The following is an 18144-nucleotide window of genomic DNA, read 5'->3' as shown; positions in this document are numbered from 1 at the left end:
GTGCAGTTACTACAGTATCAGTACAGTTACTACAGTATCAGTACAGTTACTACAGTATCAGTGCAGTTACTACAGTATCAGTACAGTTATTACAGTATTAGTGCAGTTACTACAGTATCAGTACAGTTATTACAGTATTAGTACAGTTACTACAGTATCAGTACAGTTATTACAGTATTAGTACAGTTACTACAGTATCAGTACAGTTACTACAGTATCAGTGCAGTTACTACAGTATCAGTACAGTTATTACAGTATTAGTGCAGTTACTACAGTATCAGTACAGTTACTACAGTATCAGTACAGTTACTACAGTATCAGTACAGTTATTACAGTATTAGTGCAGTTACTACAGTATCAGTGCAGTTACTACAGTATCAGTACAGTTACTACAGTATCAGTGCAGTTACTACAGTATCAGTACAGTTATTACAGTATTAGTACAGTTACTACAGTATCAGTACAGTTATTACAGTATTAGTACAGTTACTACAGTATCAGTACAGTTACTACAGTATCAGTGCAGTTACTACACTATCAGTACAGTTACTACAGTATTAGTGCAGTTACTACAGTATCAGTACAGTTACTACAGTATTAGTGCAGTTACTACAGTATATGTGCAGTTACTACAGTTTTAGTACAGTTACTACAGTTTTAGTGCAGTTACTACAGTATCAGTACAGTTACTACAGTATTAGTGCAGTTACTACAGTATTAGTGCAGTTACTACAGTTTTAGTACAGTTACTACAGTATCAGTACAGTTACTACAGTATTAGTGCAGTTACTACAGTATTAGTGCAGTTACTACAGTTTTAGTGCAGTTACTACAGTTTTAGTGCAGTTACTACAGTATCAGTACAGTTACTACAGTATTAGTGCAGTTACTACAGTTTTAGTGCAGTTACTACAGTATCAGTACAGTTACTACAGTATTAGTGCAGTTACTACAGTATTAGTGCAGTTACTACAGTTTTAGTACAGTTACTACAGTATTAGTACAGTTACTACAGTATCAGTACAGTTACTACAGTATTAGTGCAGTTACTACAGTATTAGTGCAGTTACTACAGTTTTAGTACAGTTACTACAGTATTAGTACAGTTACTACAGTATTAGTACAGTTACTACAGTATTAGTGCAGTTACTACAGTATTAGTACAGTTACTGCAGTATTAGTGCAGTTACTACAGTATCAGTACAGTTACTACAGTATTAGTACAGTTACTGCAGTAGCGGAACGGGGCTGTTTGCTGTGTACCAACACAACAGATGCTCTTAAACGCATTGAGAAGGTGAGAAATTCCACCAATTAACTTTTGACATTCGTCAGCTGTTAATTGAAAACCATCCAGGTGACCTCATGAAGCTGCAAAGAGGTAGAACGGGTAGAAAAAGGTAGAAGCTGTTGATAACTCGTCAGCTCGTTTCTCCCCGTCGGCTTCAGGATCTCCTCTGGTGACTTTCTGACGTTCAATCTGTGGCCACACCTCAGCTCTGAAAGAAGCTTAAGCTCTGTAAACCTTCTGTCAATCCCCAACAATGAGGTTCAACTTTTCATCTTCTCTCCAAGTCATGACAGAAACCAACACTGAGATTTTAAGAACAAAGACAACAGTCGACATTTCTTTTTCTTTTGTGGAGTTAAATTCAAAACACACATTCAATAAATCACAACCTGTAAAAGCTTCTTAATTTCACTCCACTGCGAAACAAGAATCCCTTAAAATAACATTATTACTCTTTGTGATGGAGTCATCTGGGGTTTCGATCTGTTTTGCATTTGGTTCTGTTATGTTACTTTAGTTATTTACTTTGCTTTTACGCACCTTCACAACACTCACACACATATCTTCCACTCATGCACGACACACACTACTGACTTCACTGACTCCACACCCCCATACTTTACATATTTAGTTAACTCTTTAACTTTGGTTTAATAAAATATCTTTCTGATAAAATTTAACACTGGTGTGTCTCCCTTTTGTTGTGGCCACTTGAGCCAGGTCATAGCAAAGGTCAAAGGTCATAAAACTCCTTAATTTATCCTCGAAAACAAACCAAAATCAAGATGTCACTGTGCTGATTGCACCAGATCAATCGTTGCAGACAGTCTTCCGTTTTGTTGGAGGATGTTGAGAACTTCTATTCACCTGGTTGTTAATTCTAGTTCTTCTAATGAACGTCTCACAGTGTCTGTGGTTTCTTGTATCAGCTGTGATTTAATCATTCTGTGTACAAGTATCAACAATATGATTCTTCTGATGCCTTTTTTCTGTCCACACTCCTCTGCAACAATGTGCAACGACAATAAAGGCATTCTATTCTATTCTATTCTATTCTATTCTATTCTATCATCAGTAGAGAATTAGCTGAAGGCAAACTGTCAGGTGATAAAATTCATAGATTTACAGTCAGTTTGTAGATAACAGAGTTACATAACATCAGGTTAGGTTTGACAGGCAGCCTGAGGCGGGAAGGGGCGGAAGATAAATGAAACTGTAAATGTCAGGCTGCATTCAGGGTCACTGAACTCACCATCTCATCATACACACCAAACCACCATCAGGCAAAAAAGTTGTAAAAAAGTTATTATCTTAAATATGTTGATGTTCCATCCTCAACTTTACCTGTTTCAAGTTTCTCTGCTTTCGGTCATTAATAGCTGTGGAGGAAAGTAACTAAGTACCTTTACTCAAGTACTGCACTTAAGTACTCTTTTGATGTGATGCTACTTTATACTTTCTACTCCACTACATTTATTTGACAGCTTTAGTTACTTTTCAGATGAAGATTTGACACAATGGATAATATAACAAGCTTTTAAAATACAACACATTGTTAAAGATGAAACCAGTGGTTTCCAACCTTTTTGGCTTTTGACGTCTTACAAAAAGCAGTGTGTAGTCGGGGTCACATTTCACATGTCTATGAGTTGTTAACAGCTCCACCAAATAGTGATTTTTCCCTCTAAACTTCTCACATGCTTTCATTTCAATAAATGTTCAAATGATCCAATATTTCAGCAAAAATCAAAGATTAGAGAAAAAGTCCAAAAACTGAAAACAGATTTGTGTATCAGAACTTTGTTTTTTCTTCTTTCCTCTCCCATTAATCATCTCACCACCCCTCAGATTTATCTGCTGACCCTTTGGAGGGGCCCGACCCCTAGGTTGGGAACCACTGGACTAAACTAGCTAACTGTATATAAAGTAGTGTAAACTAGCTCCACCTCCAGCAGCTACAACAGTAACATGCTGCTCTAACACTGATGCTTCACTATTAATAATCTAATGATGTCATATATAATAATATATCAGTCAGAGGGACCAAACCACTACTTTTACTGCAATACTTTAACTACATCAAGCTCATAATACTTATGTACTTTTACTGCAATACTTTAACTACGTCAAGCTCATAATACTTATGTACTTTTACTGCAATACTTTAACTACATCAAGCTCATAATACTTATGTACTTTTACTGCAATACTTTAACTACATCAAGCTCATAATACTTATGTACTTTTACTGCAATACTTTAACTACATCAAGCTCATAATACTTATGTACTTTTACTGCAATACTTTAACTACATCAAGCTCATAATACTACTCATGTACTTCTTCCTCTCTTTCCTGTCAGACAGAATGCAAAGATAATTTTAGAGGTGTTGCATATTCATACAAAGTCAATGCAAAGACACAAACTGACTCGAGCACACGTCCGGTGAATCAAGCAGTGAATTGAAAATGTTTCAGTTTAAGCAAAAAAATGTGCATCTATCGCAGGGCTTTATGAATCTGCTTTATGAGACTGCAGGGAAATAACAGAGAGAACCAGAGTTTGTGGTGAGTTCTGAGTTCAGTCAGAAAACGAACTGAAAAAAAACACACAGAAACTCTCACACAGATACAGTCAGTGTGCGCTGTTTCTAGCTATTTTACAGCTAATGTACAGTAATGCACTGCAATGGATGAAGAATCACGCAGGTCCTTTGTATTCTTTGTCTGCTGATATCAGTGTATCTCTGTATATCCTCATTCATTATCTTAAACTCAGTTGTTACAACCATCATTTAATCAGGTAATCTCACTGAGTTTACATACAAATTACGTTCCTGGTTTTGATCTTATTCAGGAAATGATTACATGGAACATGAGAAACCTGCTTATCATCTGTGTCCAGTATCTTGTATCTCTCCCACCTGGATCAGGGTTTTACAGGCCACAGTATCCAGGTTTCTATCGAGTATTCCACATAGCACATCCGATATGATGTTTACATGCACAACACATAACCAGGATGCTCCAAAAACCTGATCATAACCAGGATACTTTCGTAGGAGAGACCTGGTACCACTGACCAATCAGATCCCTGGAAACATCGAGTCATCACTCCTGCAGGATCCTGACGATGTGACGAGTAATAAATATCAATAGATATGTCTATAGATCAGTTTGCTGTTCTAGATTTTCACTTGTCACTCTGGGTTTAAAACAGAGTTTCTAACAAAAGGAGAGATATTTAATGACATTAAATACATAATGATGAGCGTAGCTGCACTTCAACGTAGTTTCTTTAATTCCTGGAATGATTCCTGACTGTGTCAATGCTTCTGTACTCTGATTATATCACTGCAGCTCAGAATAACATGAGGTGACTGTGATGATGACTGGAAATACATTCATGCTACAAATCTACAGGAGATTATTATAAAACAACACAATAGAAAGGCTTCTGAAGTCTGGCAACGCCAACCTGTGTGTTTGGTCTCATTATGTTTCAGTCAGACTGGATTTACACATGAATGCTTCTTTAGTTTTTCAGCTCATTCATCTGTACACATAAGCTGAACATCTGTTACACAAAACCACATGCAAAAAGGAAGCAAATCAAAAATGCTTTTTAAAAATTTTAACCCCCCAAAAATTGTGGACAAATGCCAACCTCACAGGTGCAGAAAGAGATAAGAGGAGTACTAATTTCCAATTTGTGCAGGTAAGATGAAGAGTGAGGCCCAGAGGGTTGATGAAGAACATGTCACCTGTGATGATTGGAGGAAATAAAACCCCCTAATCCCGGGCGTGAAGCAACCTGCAGAGCTGCCAAAACACTGAGAAAATATACGTTGCAGTGCAGGAGTTGTTATATAACAGAGGCAGAGTGAGAAGAAAAAGATGACAGAGGGAGTAAAACTAGAAAATGAATCGTATTGGTTGAAAAGAGGAGTACGACAGCAGAGCAGAGAGGAGTTCATGTCCCAGGAGAACCAGCGGGGGGCGACATCGCTACTCTTCTCAGTTTGTCTTAAAATAGTTTCTAAACCCTTCATTTCCTTCCTCATGCTGTTTGTCCACTTTAAAGATTCCCTCCACTGAAAATCAAGTTTTTAACCTTGTTAACATGTCCAGGTGGTGTTTACCATGTGCTACAAGACATATCAGGAGCAAAATGAGCAGTCAGTGCCATGGCTGAGTGTTTCCACTTTGAAACTGCAGCATACAAAGGACAGCCTCAAACACAGATTCACTCAGGCAGAATTTAATATGTCACAAATCTAAAGAACCAATCATTTATATTTAAAGATAATTATATGCAGAGTCTACCTCCTCAGGTTTTCCATGACAGCTGATTCCGATCTGCATGGAAGAGCAACCTGTCGACTTGAAAAGCTGAGTTTCCGTCAGGAGAAAAACACAATAGTTTTCACAACGTTGACAGAAAGAGTGATGGACTGGCTGGCCTGGTCGCTTCTAGCTTGGCTAACAGACAGCTAACCCGTCTTCTGCCTCTGAGACGTTGTAGTCGGCTCCACCAGTCCGCTGCCGCAGGGCCTCAGGATCTGCGGTCCACTGAGTGCCGCAGCATCAGTGGATGTGAGGCGGGCGAGTTGTTAATGTTCAGAAGTTCGGTTGGGCTGCCCCTTCCTGGCCTAGCTGCACTGGTCATGTTAGCTGCACACTTACTCACATTAAGCACTGCTGCGCACTGCCATAAATGAAGTTTATAGACTTATAAACAAAGTTCGGGAACCAAAGACCACGCCTTGTACGCAACCCATTTCCGCACCACAGGGTATTTAAACACACCATATCCGCTCCTCTTCCCTTTGTCTCAGCTTGCAAGTAAGGCCCAAGCACATCCTTGGAATTCCTCGGCATCACCCTCAACTCCATTACACTCCAAGCATCTCTGCCTACTGAGAAACTCCACCGCCTATCATACATACATCCATCATGACCTGGATAACGTAAAGAAATCCCATTCTCGCCTCTCCGGTTGAAGTCTCTTTGGGGGCTTCGTACAGATGCCGGATCATCGAGACAGCACCCCCACCCTGAGTCTCAACCCTCGTTCCCACTTACCTCCCCGACGTCGACGCCTCTCTTCCTTTCATCTATCACTCTCCTATCCACTCCCTCCTTCCCCTCTTTCCCGCCTGCTCTTCTTTCTCCCCATCCCTCAACCCTCATCCCCTCGACCCCTACCCCCTCATCCCGCATCCCACGACCTCAACCCTCATCCCCTCGACCCTCACCCCCGCATCCTCACACCCCCGACCCTCTCCCTTCCCCCATCCATCCTTCCCTCTCCAACCATCCCTCTAACTATCCTTCCTCCTTTTCACCCTGCCTTCCATCACACTCCCAACAAACCATTAAATCCATATTCTAGAAGGAGTGGTCTTGGTTAGTGAAATATATTTGTATATTCATAGATTCTGGAATTTTTAATGAGGGAAAAGGAGTAGATGTCATTTTAAGGATTTTAAAGTGGTAATTATAGTCTACTTTTTTGTGAAAAAACCACATCGGACACAAATTAATTGTTATTCAAACCAGAGTATTTTTATGTCTTAAAACATGGCTGGAAGGGATCTTTAACAACATCAGACCTGCAGAACATAATATAAATTGCAGTAGGAGTTAATCTGAAAAAAATCTGAAAAGTGTGTGTGTGTGTGTATGTATGTGTGTGTGTGTGTGTGTGTGTGTGTGTGTGTGTATGTGCAGTGCATCCACTAAAACACAAATAAATCCAGACACACTATTTTATAAAAGTACAAAGGTTGGAGAGCTTTGGCTACATGATACTCTGGTTTTATTGTTTGGACAGTGAGAGTAAGTAATAAATATGTAATTAAGTAACTCATGATAAAAACCAGACCGGAGTATCATGTAGCCACTTTAATAAAAATTTTCTAACATTTGTACACTGAAACATTGAAACACTGATCCTGGATTTATTTGGGAATTCATTCCCTGTTCATGGGCACCTATTGGCTACCTGAGCATCGAGAGCACCTATTCTGTTAAATTATACGTACTTACTTACATACTTAAATACTTACAAATTACTTACTTATTACTTAATTATTTAAAACTTACTTATCTACTCCTCACCTGCTTACGACTATCTTACTTTCATACCACTTAATTATTTACTACTTAGATACTACTTACTAGATACTGCTGTTGCTTCTGTCTAAACAATAACACCAAAATATCATGTAACCACTTTAATAAACGTTTTCTAACTTTTGTAATTTTATGAAACACTGAGCCTGGATTTCTTTGGGAATTAATTTCCTTTTCGTGGACACTGATTGGCTACCTGTGCATGAAGAGCACCTTTTCAAAATACCTAAATTACTTATATTACTTACTACTTATTCAATTAATATTTACTTCTGACTGACTTATTAACTACATAATTACTTACTTACCTACTACTTAATCAGTTATTTATTACTTACTTCTACCTCAGATAGATCAAAATGTAGCTCTAAGTCCTGCAGGTAACCATGGCAACAGCACAACTCACAGTTTAAATAAAGACGCACACAGGTGAGTATTTATTAGGACTAAGGTTTTATTGTTTAGTGTTTTCTGGTCGACGTCATTGATCACTGGTCATTGACCGCCACAGTGTCTCAGCGAACCAGGTAGGAAGACGAGGACGAGGAGGACAACACTGTCCCACCGACCACCTTCTCCGTCACCGTCACCATCCGCTTAGTTGTGGACGAGGAGGACAAGGAACTGTCGGAACAATCAGAAAACATATCAGTCAGACTGACAGCTTAGGATTTGCTGCTTTTCTTTGTTTTATATCTGTAAACTGAATATCTTTGGACTGTTGGTCGAACAAAACAAGATGTTTGAAGACACTGATGATGAAAATAATTATTTAGATTTTTCATTTCTCAATTACCTACTTAGTAATTGCTTAATTACCTACTATTAATTTACCTACTTACTTACTTACTACTCGATTACTTAGTAATTACTTACTTACCTATTACTAATTTACCTACTAAGTACTTACTACTCGATTACTTACTTAGTAATTACTTACTTACCTACTACTAATTTACTTACTAAGTACTTACTTACTACTTGATTACCTACTTATTAATTACTCATTTTCTAATTACTACTTAACTACTCCCTCAGTTAGTAATTACGTATTTACTTACTTACTGACTGTTACTTCATTGCTTATTTCCTTTTTATTTACTTACTAACTAATTACTTATTACTTACTGTTTAATTATGTAACTACTCCTTAATTCATTATTACTTACTTACTATTTAATGACTTAATGACTACTTAATCACTTATTTACTATTTACTTACTGAACGTACTAACTAAACACGTGTTACTTAATTTCTGTCTTTGTTTTTGTGCCATAAGTAATCAACTTAATAATATGAATCTAAACCAGGTCAATACAAACAATTGGGAATTTAAACTGTCCCAACAGTGATGAAGCCAAATATCCTAGAAAAACCGCCGAGGACATGACGTCAGTGCCCTGGTCTGATCCTCAGGTGTGATCACCTGAATCTAATTCTCCTGCTGAGTCTCACCTGCCGCTGGCCTCTCCATCCATCAGCCTCCTGTACTCGGCGATCTCCATCTCCAGCCTGCACTTAATGTCCAGCAGCATCTTGTACTCCATCCCCTGACGCTCCAGGTCGGCCCTCAGCTGTGTCAGCTGCTCCTCCAGGGACGACACCTGGGGGTCAAGAGGAAGAGTTACAGGTTACAATTAAACAGTCTGAGTGGAAATATCAAGTGTGACACACAGTTCAGATGTGTTTGTTCCTGTTTTTCTCACATGCATCTGGAATCCGGAGATCTGCATGGCGAAGCGGCTCTGTGTTTCAGCCAGACTTCCCTCCAGTGACGCTTTCTGCAGAGGAAACACAAAAGTCAAGAACACATCTTCATTTTTCATCTTTTTCCAGTGGTGCAAAAACTTGAGATATTGAGCAACCAGTCATGTCAACATTCATTTCACAGTGATTCATATTTTAAATTGTAATAAATTGTAATTCTATAGTTGTAATGGATGAATGTGTGGGTATTTATATGTTCTTGTGTGTTTTTAGATTTGTCTGCAGAATTGTTAGTGTGATAGAGACTACTGTATGTAATGGTGCTGCATGTAAATTAATGTGTTTATTATCTGGTGAATATTCTGCGTATCTGCCCAGGGAGTGCAGACGGAAATGAGCTAATAGCTAAATCTGGCATGAAACATCTCTTCTCATTTTGAGATTAATGTTTTTTGTGCATTGTCCTTGTTTAATAAAGACTAATAATAATAATAATCTACACTAAGCTGCAGCAGCTGTTTTCTTTATTTCATACTGACTTTAATAAAAAGTTGCAAAGAAGATTGAGTGACTTTGTATTTTCAATATTCTACCTGGAATGAATTTTATGATCTGCTGAGGACTAAATTGTTCTGATTATGTAAACATGTAAAATGTAAATAAAATAAAAAATTATAATAAAAAATATTTTAAAAATTTACAAAAATTACACAAAATAATATATAAAATGAAATAAAATAAATATAATTTATGTGTATGTATCAATTTTTTATTCATTTAATCATTTAAAAACACAATCTTTTTAACAGGATATCCTATTTCAATGTATTATTTTGTTGTTTTTCTTTGTTTTGTGTGTTGTGTTCACTGTTGTGTGTATTAAAAGCGTTATTATGTCATTATTTTCACGCTTTTGTACAGTTTTTGTCACTAATAAAACAGAAGAAAATACTAATTTTATAAAAATACTTTCAGTGTTTACAAAAATCTTATAAAAATGCCTTTTTTATTATTATTATTATTATTTTTACAATTTGTGGTGTTTTCCTTTAAACTTTGCAAATTGTCAAATAGTTTGAGATCTCAGTCTCTTTGTGACAGAGTTTACAGGGTTTATAAATATTTTTCTTTGCTGTCAATAGTTTCGAATCTATATATTCCAACTGTATTGTCTTGTATGTATCTAGTAGTACGTCAGTGCTATAAGAAGCAACATTGTATTATTTGAATATGTTGTGGTCCTATGACCATCTACCTTTATTACAAAATCTGTTCATGTATCATAATATCTTTAATTCCTCAGCTTTGAGGAATGGATGAATGTGTTATTAGAAAAAAAGTTTTATCTATGATAATTTAGATTTTTTTTAAAACTCTTCATAAGTGGATCAATTCTTGAGTTTTTGGATGAATTTGAAAACTGATGTATGATTCAATTTTGCCAATCTCATGCATCATTAAAATTTAATCACACCACTTCAGCTGCTGTGATTGACACATCTGTGTTTGTGTTGCCATGACGACTCACCATGCCCAACATGGACTGCAGCTCGATCTCCAGCGACTGCAGCGTCCGTTTGACCTCTGAGACCTCTGACCTGGACGTCTGCAGGCTGGTCGTCTGAGTGATCACCTCTTTGCTCAGAGCCTCTGACTGCAACACACACACATAGACACACACACACACACACACACACACACACACACAAACACAAACACAGGTTAAATCCATGATGAGTAAATGTGATCTCTGCAGCCACAGGAAGTGATGTCATGGCATTACCTTGGTCTGGAACCAGGCCTCTAGCTCTTTCTGGTTCTTGGCGGTGATGGACTCGTAGTGCTCTCTGATGTCAGCCATGATCTTGCTGAGGTCTTGTTGTGGTGCCGCGTCCACTTCCACGTTGACCTGACCACCGATCTGACTACGCAACACCAGCATCTCCTACAAACACACACACACACACACACAGCAACAAAAACATATATAAATGTGTTTGTTCATTAGGGTTCACATTAACTGACTACTTAGGAATGGCGGCTGTGGTCCTGCAGCCCCCAAAAGGGACATTTAGGATAATTTTTCACACAAGGGTCACGACTAATCACTTTTTGGACACTACACCAATAAATCTGTCAGCAGATCCTGCAGCAGCAGTTCTATGTTGAGCATATAAAATAAAGTTTATAATGTAATGCTCCAACAACAAAGTGACATCACAAACATCTGCTCCATCAAATATATCTGACGTGCAGAAATCTGAATTAAATCCTCATCCTCATCCTCATCCTCATCCAGCAACAGAACTGGACTCTATCTGGACCCAATTAGACTGAATATAATTTGGACCAGACCCGACTTGTGCCTCAGTTACCAGAAACCAACAGGAGCCTTGAAGTCCTTCCTCTGATATAGAATATAAGAAATACTCATACAGTAAGACTTTCATGAGGCAAATAAAACCATTTTGGTACTTCACTGACCTCCTTGTGGTTATTCTTGAGGAAGAGCAGCTCCTCCTTCAGGCCATTCAACTGCATGGTGAAGTCGTTCTTGCACATGTTCATGTCAGCCAGGACTCCCTTGAGCCCAGCGATGTCGGCTTCCACAGACTGACGCATGGTCAGCTCGTTCTCAAACCTGCAGCAGGAGGAAATGGAGGCAGAGGATGAGTGACAGATACGATGCTCTGCTGCTTCTGTCAACATCATAGAATGACTCACAATAAAAACTACAGTAACTGAAGCAACACCAGCACCACACTGTTATTTATATCTATAAAGTTGATGATTTTACCATAGACTGTAAAAAAAAATATGGACATAGTCACTGTGATGTCACCCAGTGGTTTGTGGACTCCCGTTTTGATGCCTCGACTGTCGCCATCTTGGATTTTTGGAGCCAGAAGTGACCATATTTGGACAAGAGGGTGGAGCTGACCATAGCACTAATTGCTAGGTTGATTAGAATTGTGCATTTACAGTCTGTGGTTAACTGAGATAATGCTAATGCTAATACTAATTTTCTCTAGTGAAAACAGGCTTAAAACCATTAAAACAAAATATACTTACCGGAAAAACTGAACATCCGACTCCTTAGAGGGTCTTTTAATACGCCCAAACACTGAACAAGACTTTTTTAAGCGACCAATATGTTACAATTAAGTTTTATGAATTGAAAACAAACTGAAATAGTACGGTAGTAATGGCACGGTACGCCATGGTTACGTTACGTATTGACGATGTTGCTGCGGTAGCAGCTTGTCAATCACAACGTAGCCACGCCCCAAAGCATACACTGCTTTATCGTCTATTTTACTCTAAATGGGACCATAATTTACAAAATGAACATCATGCTGTATTGAAGAAGACTTGAAACTAGTGATTAAGACCATAAACTCATTAGAAAAGTGTTCACTGAGGTAATAAATCAAGTGAGAAGTAGGGTCATTTTCTCATAGACTTCTATACAATCAGACTTCTTTTTGCAACCAGTGGAGTCGCCCCCTACTGGCCATTAGAGAGAATGCAGGTTTAAGGCACTTCTGCATTGGTTTCACTTTTCAGACCCAGAACTACCCGCTTGGATTTTACTTAATATGTGTGAAAAAGAAATCTCTGCAATATTTGTGAGAGTTTGCAATTTGCTAAATTATTGCAACTTTTCCACATGAAATGGCCAAATCAACAGACTGCTTGTGATTAGGACCAATTGTTGCATTTCGTGTTGTGGTAACCATAGTCATCACTACTAGTGCAGACTGCAGCTTCTACTACTACCATTATGACTACTACTACTACTACTACTTCTACTCCTAATACAGTTTGTATTACTGTTACAAGCCAGCCTAGACAGGTAGGTAGCATTATCAGCCTTATTAAGCTGAATAAAGAGAGAGGTTTATTTTCATTGTCTGTGTTTAGCTGCTTTGGCATTGTTGCTCTTGCTAACAGGAGCTAACTGGCTAAATTTGGTAGTTTGGTAGCAGTTGTTGAACCTGCCAGCTTTGGCATGAAAAGTGGCATTATGAAATAAAACTTGACATGAAGTAAAATAGGGTTAGTCCTATGATTATTCATTTCATAATGTCCCTTATATTTATTTAAAATTGAACATTTTCCTTTGATAAATTTCCTTATGAGTTTAATTTAAAAGTAGAGATATGATTTTACAGTGTTTGAGACTGTGGGTCATATTAAGTAGAACATCAATAAGCAGTGTCAGCTTTAATAAAGGTCACACTCATTCCTTTCAAACTAGAAACATTACGTAACAGATCTCTTTGATCTCTCTGATCAAGTTGAGGCCTATTTGTCTTTATTAGAAACTGATTCATGAGTAAGTGGAGCCCTGAAGGACGAACACAACAACATGCAAAGTCTTTATGTCTCCTGCAGCAGCCAGTCAGTCAACCCCTGTGTGACTCTATCACAGTGCAGCACTGTGAGACTTTCTGACTGCTGTCACCCTTGGTAAACCTCTCACACATGCATGTGACAGATCATGATCAGGTGGTTTGATCAGGTTTCCCAGTTAGCATATGGAAGTGGGCCACCTCAGGCAGTAATGTGGACCTGCTGGCCATTTGTGGCCTGGACAAAATGGATGTGAGCCTGAAATGGCCCACATGTAAAAAGGCAAATATGGCCCAAATATCCCAAATCAAATTTAGGCCTTTTTTGGCAAAGACGCGGTCCTGTCAGGTATGTGTATTCTGGATGTGGGCCAGCTCTGGTTTATCTTAGCTTGCTTGAGGTCTAGATCTGGGAAACAGGAAAACAGGAGCAGACCCCCCAAGTGCCATCATTCCATGCGGCATGCCGAAAGTGTCGGATGTGGGCCAGACCTGGGCCACAACAATTTTGCTATCTGGGTTTACTGGGTTGTTTGATCAGGTTTGATCAGATCTAGTAAGAACTGATAGAGATCTATAATCAGATCAGTCTAATGCAGAGCAGCGTCATCTAAACCACTTTGTGTTGATACGTAGTAGTAATAGCTGGAAAACTAGCTATTACTACTACCACAGATAATACCACTGCAGCTACTACTACAACTACAGATACTACCACTGCACTTATTACTACTACTACTACAGATACTACCACTGCAGCTATTACTACTACTACTACAGATAATACCACTGCACTTATTACTACTACTACTACAGATACTACCACTGCAGCTATTACTACTACTACTACAGATAATACCACTGCACTTATTACTACTACTACTACAGATAATACCACTGCACTTATTACTACTACTACTACAGATACTACCACTGCACTTATTACTACTACTACTACAGATAATACCACTGCACTTATTACTACTACTACAGATAATACCACTGTACTTATTACTACTACTACTACTACTACAGATAATACCACTGCACTTATTACTACTACTACAGATAATACCACTGTACTTATTACTACTACTACTACTACTACAGATAATACCACTGCAGCTATTACTACTACTACTACAGATAATACCACTGCAGCTATTACGACTACTACTACAGATAATACCACTGCAGCTATTACGACTACTACTACAGATAATACCACTGCAGCTATTACGACTACTACTACAGATACTCCCACTGTACTTATTACTACCACTACAGATAATACCACTGCAGCTATTACTGCTATTACTACTACTACAGATACCACCACTGCACTTATTACTACTACTACAGATAATACCACTGCAGCTATACTACAGCTGCTGCAGGTGCTACTAGTACTACTACTACATTTACTCCTAAAACAGTTTCTACTAGTGCTACTACAGTCAATGCCTCTACAACCACTGCTACTACTCCTAACACTGCTTGCACAGCTTTTACTACTACAGCTACTACTACCACTATGGCTAATGATTCAACAGGTACTACAACTCTAGCCACTACCACTAAGGTTACTGTACAGTAATATGACTAGTTCTAGTGCACCACTACTACTACTACTAAATCTGAGTGTGAACTACATCATTTTATTATTTGTGTTTCCATTCAGTGTGTTTGTACTCACTTTGCCTTGAAGTCGTCTGCAGCCAGGCGAGCGTTGTCCATGCTGAGATGGATGGCGCCATTCACCCTGACAGCGGCCTCAATCTGGAGGCAGAGACACAGATCGATCACTACTTCATCAAAGTTCTCATCTCACTATTCTCCATGTCATTGTGTGTGGTATCTAGGTTTTGTCCAGCAGACATACAGATGATATATTTGTCTTTCTAACACATTTCTGATGAACCTTACCTTGGCTGTGATGTCACCGATGGTGGTGAAGAAGGCGCTGTAGTCTCTGGCAGCGTAGGTGACTTTGCTCTCCATATACTGCCTGATCTTCAGCTCCAGCTCGGCGTTGGCCTTCTCCAGGGCATGCACCTTTGCCAGGTAGGAGGCCAGGCGGTCGTTCAGGTTCTGCATGGTGATCTTCTCGTTGCCGGACATGCTGAAGCTGGAGGAGGAGGAAGAGAAGCCACCGCCGAAGCCGATGCCCATGCCCATGCCCATGCCCATGCCGGATGAGGATGAGGAGATGCGGACCCCTGAGCCCCCTGCTCCTCCGTAGACACTCCCAGATCTCATGGACATACGGCCGCCGCCGCCGCCACCGATCATGGAGCCACCGATCATGGAGCCGCTGGAGCCCCTTATGGACCTGGAGGAAGACTGTGAGGCAAAGCTGCAGGACATGATGGAGGCTGTGTTTCTGCTGTGGCTGAGATGACACAGAGTGGAGAGTGAAGAGCTGCACGACTCTCGCCTCCTTTTTAAAGAACAAAAAGCTGGGTGTGATGGGGGATGGTCAGGGAAAACTATAACCTTCAAAGTTGTTACCTTGCGTGACACACATTGGTTATGTACCAGTGCCAGAGTGTAAGGTTTCCAGAAGCTGCAGGCGTAATGCGACCTTTGGATTACAATTAATAAGACGATAGTTATGTTAGCAAAGCTGTTGACAGAGGAAGGAAAAGTTCAAGTCAATCATAAAACTGAAATAATTCACAATAAGTATACTGTAGGAAAGTTCTGCGGTTACAATGACAGCTTTTGTAAATGTCAGCTAATCTCAGTGGAATGACAGGGCGTATGTGGATAATTATACTGTAATAGGTTACAGTTAATAATTCTTTGTAAAGTCACACATTCCTTTTGACAACTTTTGTTCTACACTACTGACATTTTGGAAAAAAGGAAACACTTTGTTTCACCACATGTAAATTTGTTTGTGTTCAGAGGGTCAAATCTGAAATGTTTGGTAGGAACGGGTTGAGTCAAGTCAAGTATTTGCGTTGCCCAATATCGCAAAGTCACAAATTCACCTCAGGGGGCTTTACAATCTGTGCAGCAATACGACATCCTCTGTCCTTAGACTTAAACAACTTAAATGACTTAAACAAACAGGGTGACATAATTTATTATTTATTTATTTATTAAATGTTTATCTGTATTGGGACAAGTATAGCATGAACTTTTGCCGAATACCACATCGTTTATGGCCTGAGCTAGTTTGTAATGGACGTCCCTGGTTGAAATTGCACAAGACCCAACAATACATATACATACATTACAACACAAAACATACAAATCAGCACAAACACAACAACAACAACAACACACAAACAAACATACCATAAAAGCTTTGTTATAAATGTATTTATAATGTACAGAACTGTGCAAAAGTTAAAGTCACTTTTGTTTAGATTCTTCTCCATAATGCAGCAGCAGCAGGACAACGAGCCCAAACATCCAGCCAGAGTCATGAAGAACTATCTTCATCAACCAGAAGAACAAGGAGTCCTGCAACAGATGGTCTCTGATCTCAACATCATGGAGTCAGTCTGGGATTAACATGAAGAGAGAGAAGCAGCTGAGAAAAATTTAAATGGTTTCAAAACAGTATCCTGACTAAGAAATTCTGAATTACTTTAACTATAGTTGAGATCCGAGGAAAATATGTTGATGGATTATGGCAGACTGGTATATGTAAAAGTTTAGTCAGGATACTGTTTTAAAACCATTTACATTTTTTTTTTTATGACAGCACATAATGACACCTGTTGTCCTCCCAGGTCAAAATTAGCCTGGGAGGACAACAGGAGGGTTAAAGACAAAGCTGCTTACAGCAAATAGTGATTTACTTTCTGCTGTTTACTCAACTTTGGATCAAGTTAACTGATCAATAAAAACTATTCAAAACATCCTCACTTTACTTTTAGTGCCTAAAACCAGTGGTGGAAAGTAATTAGTACATTTATTTAAATATTGTATAATAATGGTATAATAATTTTGAGGTATTTGTACTTTACTTGAGTATTTCCATGTGATGCTGCTTTATACTTCCACTCCACTACAGTTCAGAGGGAAATATTATACTTTCTACTCCACTACATTATTTGACAGCTTTAGTTACTTTTCAGATGAAGATTTGACACAATGGATAATGTAACAAGCTTTTAAAATACAACACATTGTTAAAGATGAAACCAGTGGTTTCCAACCTTTTTGGCTTTTGACGTCTTACAAAAAGCAGTGTGTAGTCGGGGTCACATTTCACATGTCTGTGAGTTGAGTTGAGCATATTGGTAACAAGTACAATAATAATATATGCAATAAAAATAACAACATCTTTATTTATATAGCACTTATCAAAACGAAGTTACAAAGTGATTCACATAGAATCACATAAAAACTCACAGCAATAAAAGAATAAACAAAAACCACCATAAAAAAGCCAGCCTGACAATAATTATAAGCAGTAAAACACATAAAACATAATAAAACTAGATTCAAGTAAAATCAGGTAAGGCGGAGTGATAAAAGTTTGTTTAAAATGTTTTGAGCTTAGATGCAAAAGAAGCCTCAGACTCAGTCTGCCCTATTTCCTCGGGCAGCGTGTCCCAGATTGTTGGTGCGAGCAAGTTCACACAAGGATAAAACGTCTTAGATATAATGAGCAGTTAGACCGTTTAGTAACT

General features: G+C 38.6%; 1 protein-coding gene across 1 annotated transcript; it reads right to left on the bottom strand.

Annotated features, from left to right (window-relative positions):
* Nucleotides 1–7887: 7887 nt before the first annotated feature.
* LOC121884527 (keratin, type I cytoskeletal 13-like) lies at nt 7888–15871 on the bottom strand. The gene is made up of 8 exons (XM_042393390.1): nt 15419–15871; nt 15189–15271; nt 11622–11778; nt 10921–11082; nt 10666–10791; nt 9137–9211; nt 8886–9034; nt 7888–8053 (listed from the first exon to the last, which is right to left on the bottom strand). Exons 1-8 carry the CDS (start codon nt 15857–15859, stop codon nt 7945–7947), a joined length of 1302 nt encoding a protein of 433 aa, XP_042249324.1. The 5' UTR covers nt 15860–15871; the 3' UTR covers nt 7888–7944.
* Nucleotides 15872–18144: the final 2273 nt, after the last annotated feature.

The sequence above is a fragment of the Thunnus maccoyii genome, chromosome 18, assembly GCF_910596095.1.
Source record: "Thunnus maccoyii chromosome 18, fThuMac1.1, whole genome shotgun sequence".
In the NCBI taxonomy this organism is placed as follows: Eukaryota; Metazoa; Chordata; class Actinopteri; order Scombriformes; family Scombridae; genus Thunnus; species Thunnus maccoyii.
The sequence above is the reverse complement of the archived record's forward strand: the minus strand, read 5'-3'. Positions and strand labels throughout refer to the sequence as shown.

Excerpts from the sequence above, each read along its gene's own strand:
- LOC121884527 (XM_042393390.1), bottom strand. The coding sequence starts at position 15,859 with ATGTCCTGCAGCTTTGCCTCACAGTCTTCCTCCAGGTCCATAAGGGGC. Across the intron at positions 10,792-10,920 it reads AGGCCTGGTTCCAGACCAAG|TCAGAGGCTCTGAGCAAAGA; the intron begins GTAATGCCATGA and ends TGTGTGTTGCAG. Across the intron at positions 9,035-9,136 it reads TCTCCGGATTCCAGATGCAT|GTGTCGTCCCTGGAGGAGCA; the intron begins GTGAGAAAAACA and ends CTTGACCCCCAG.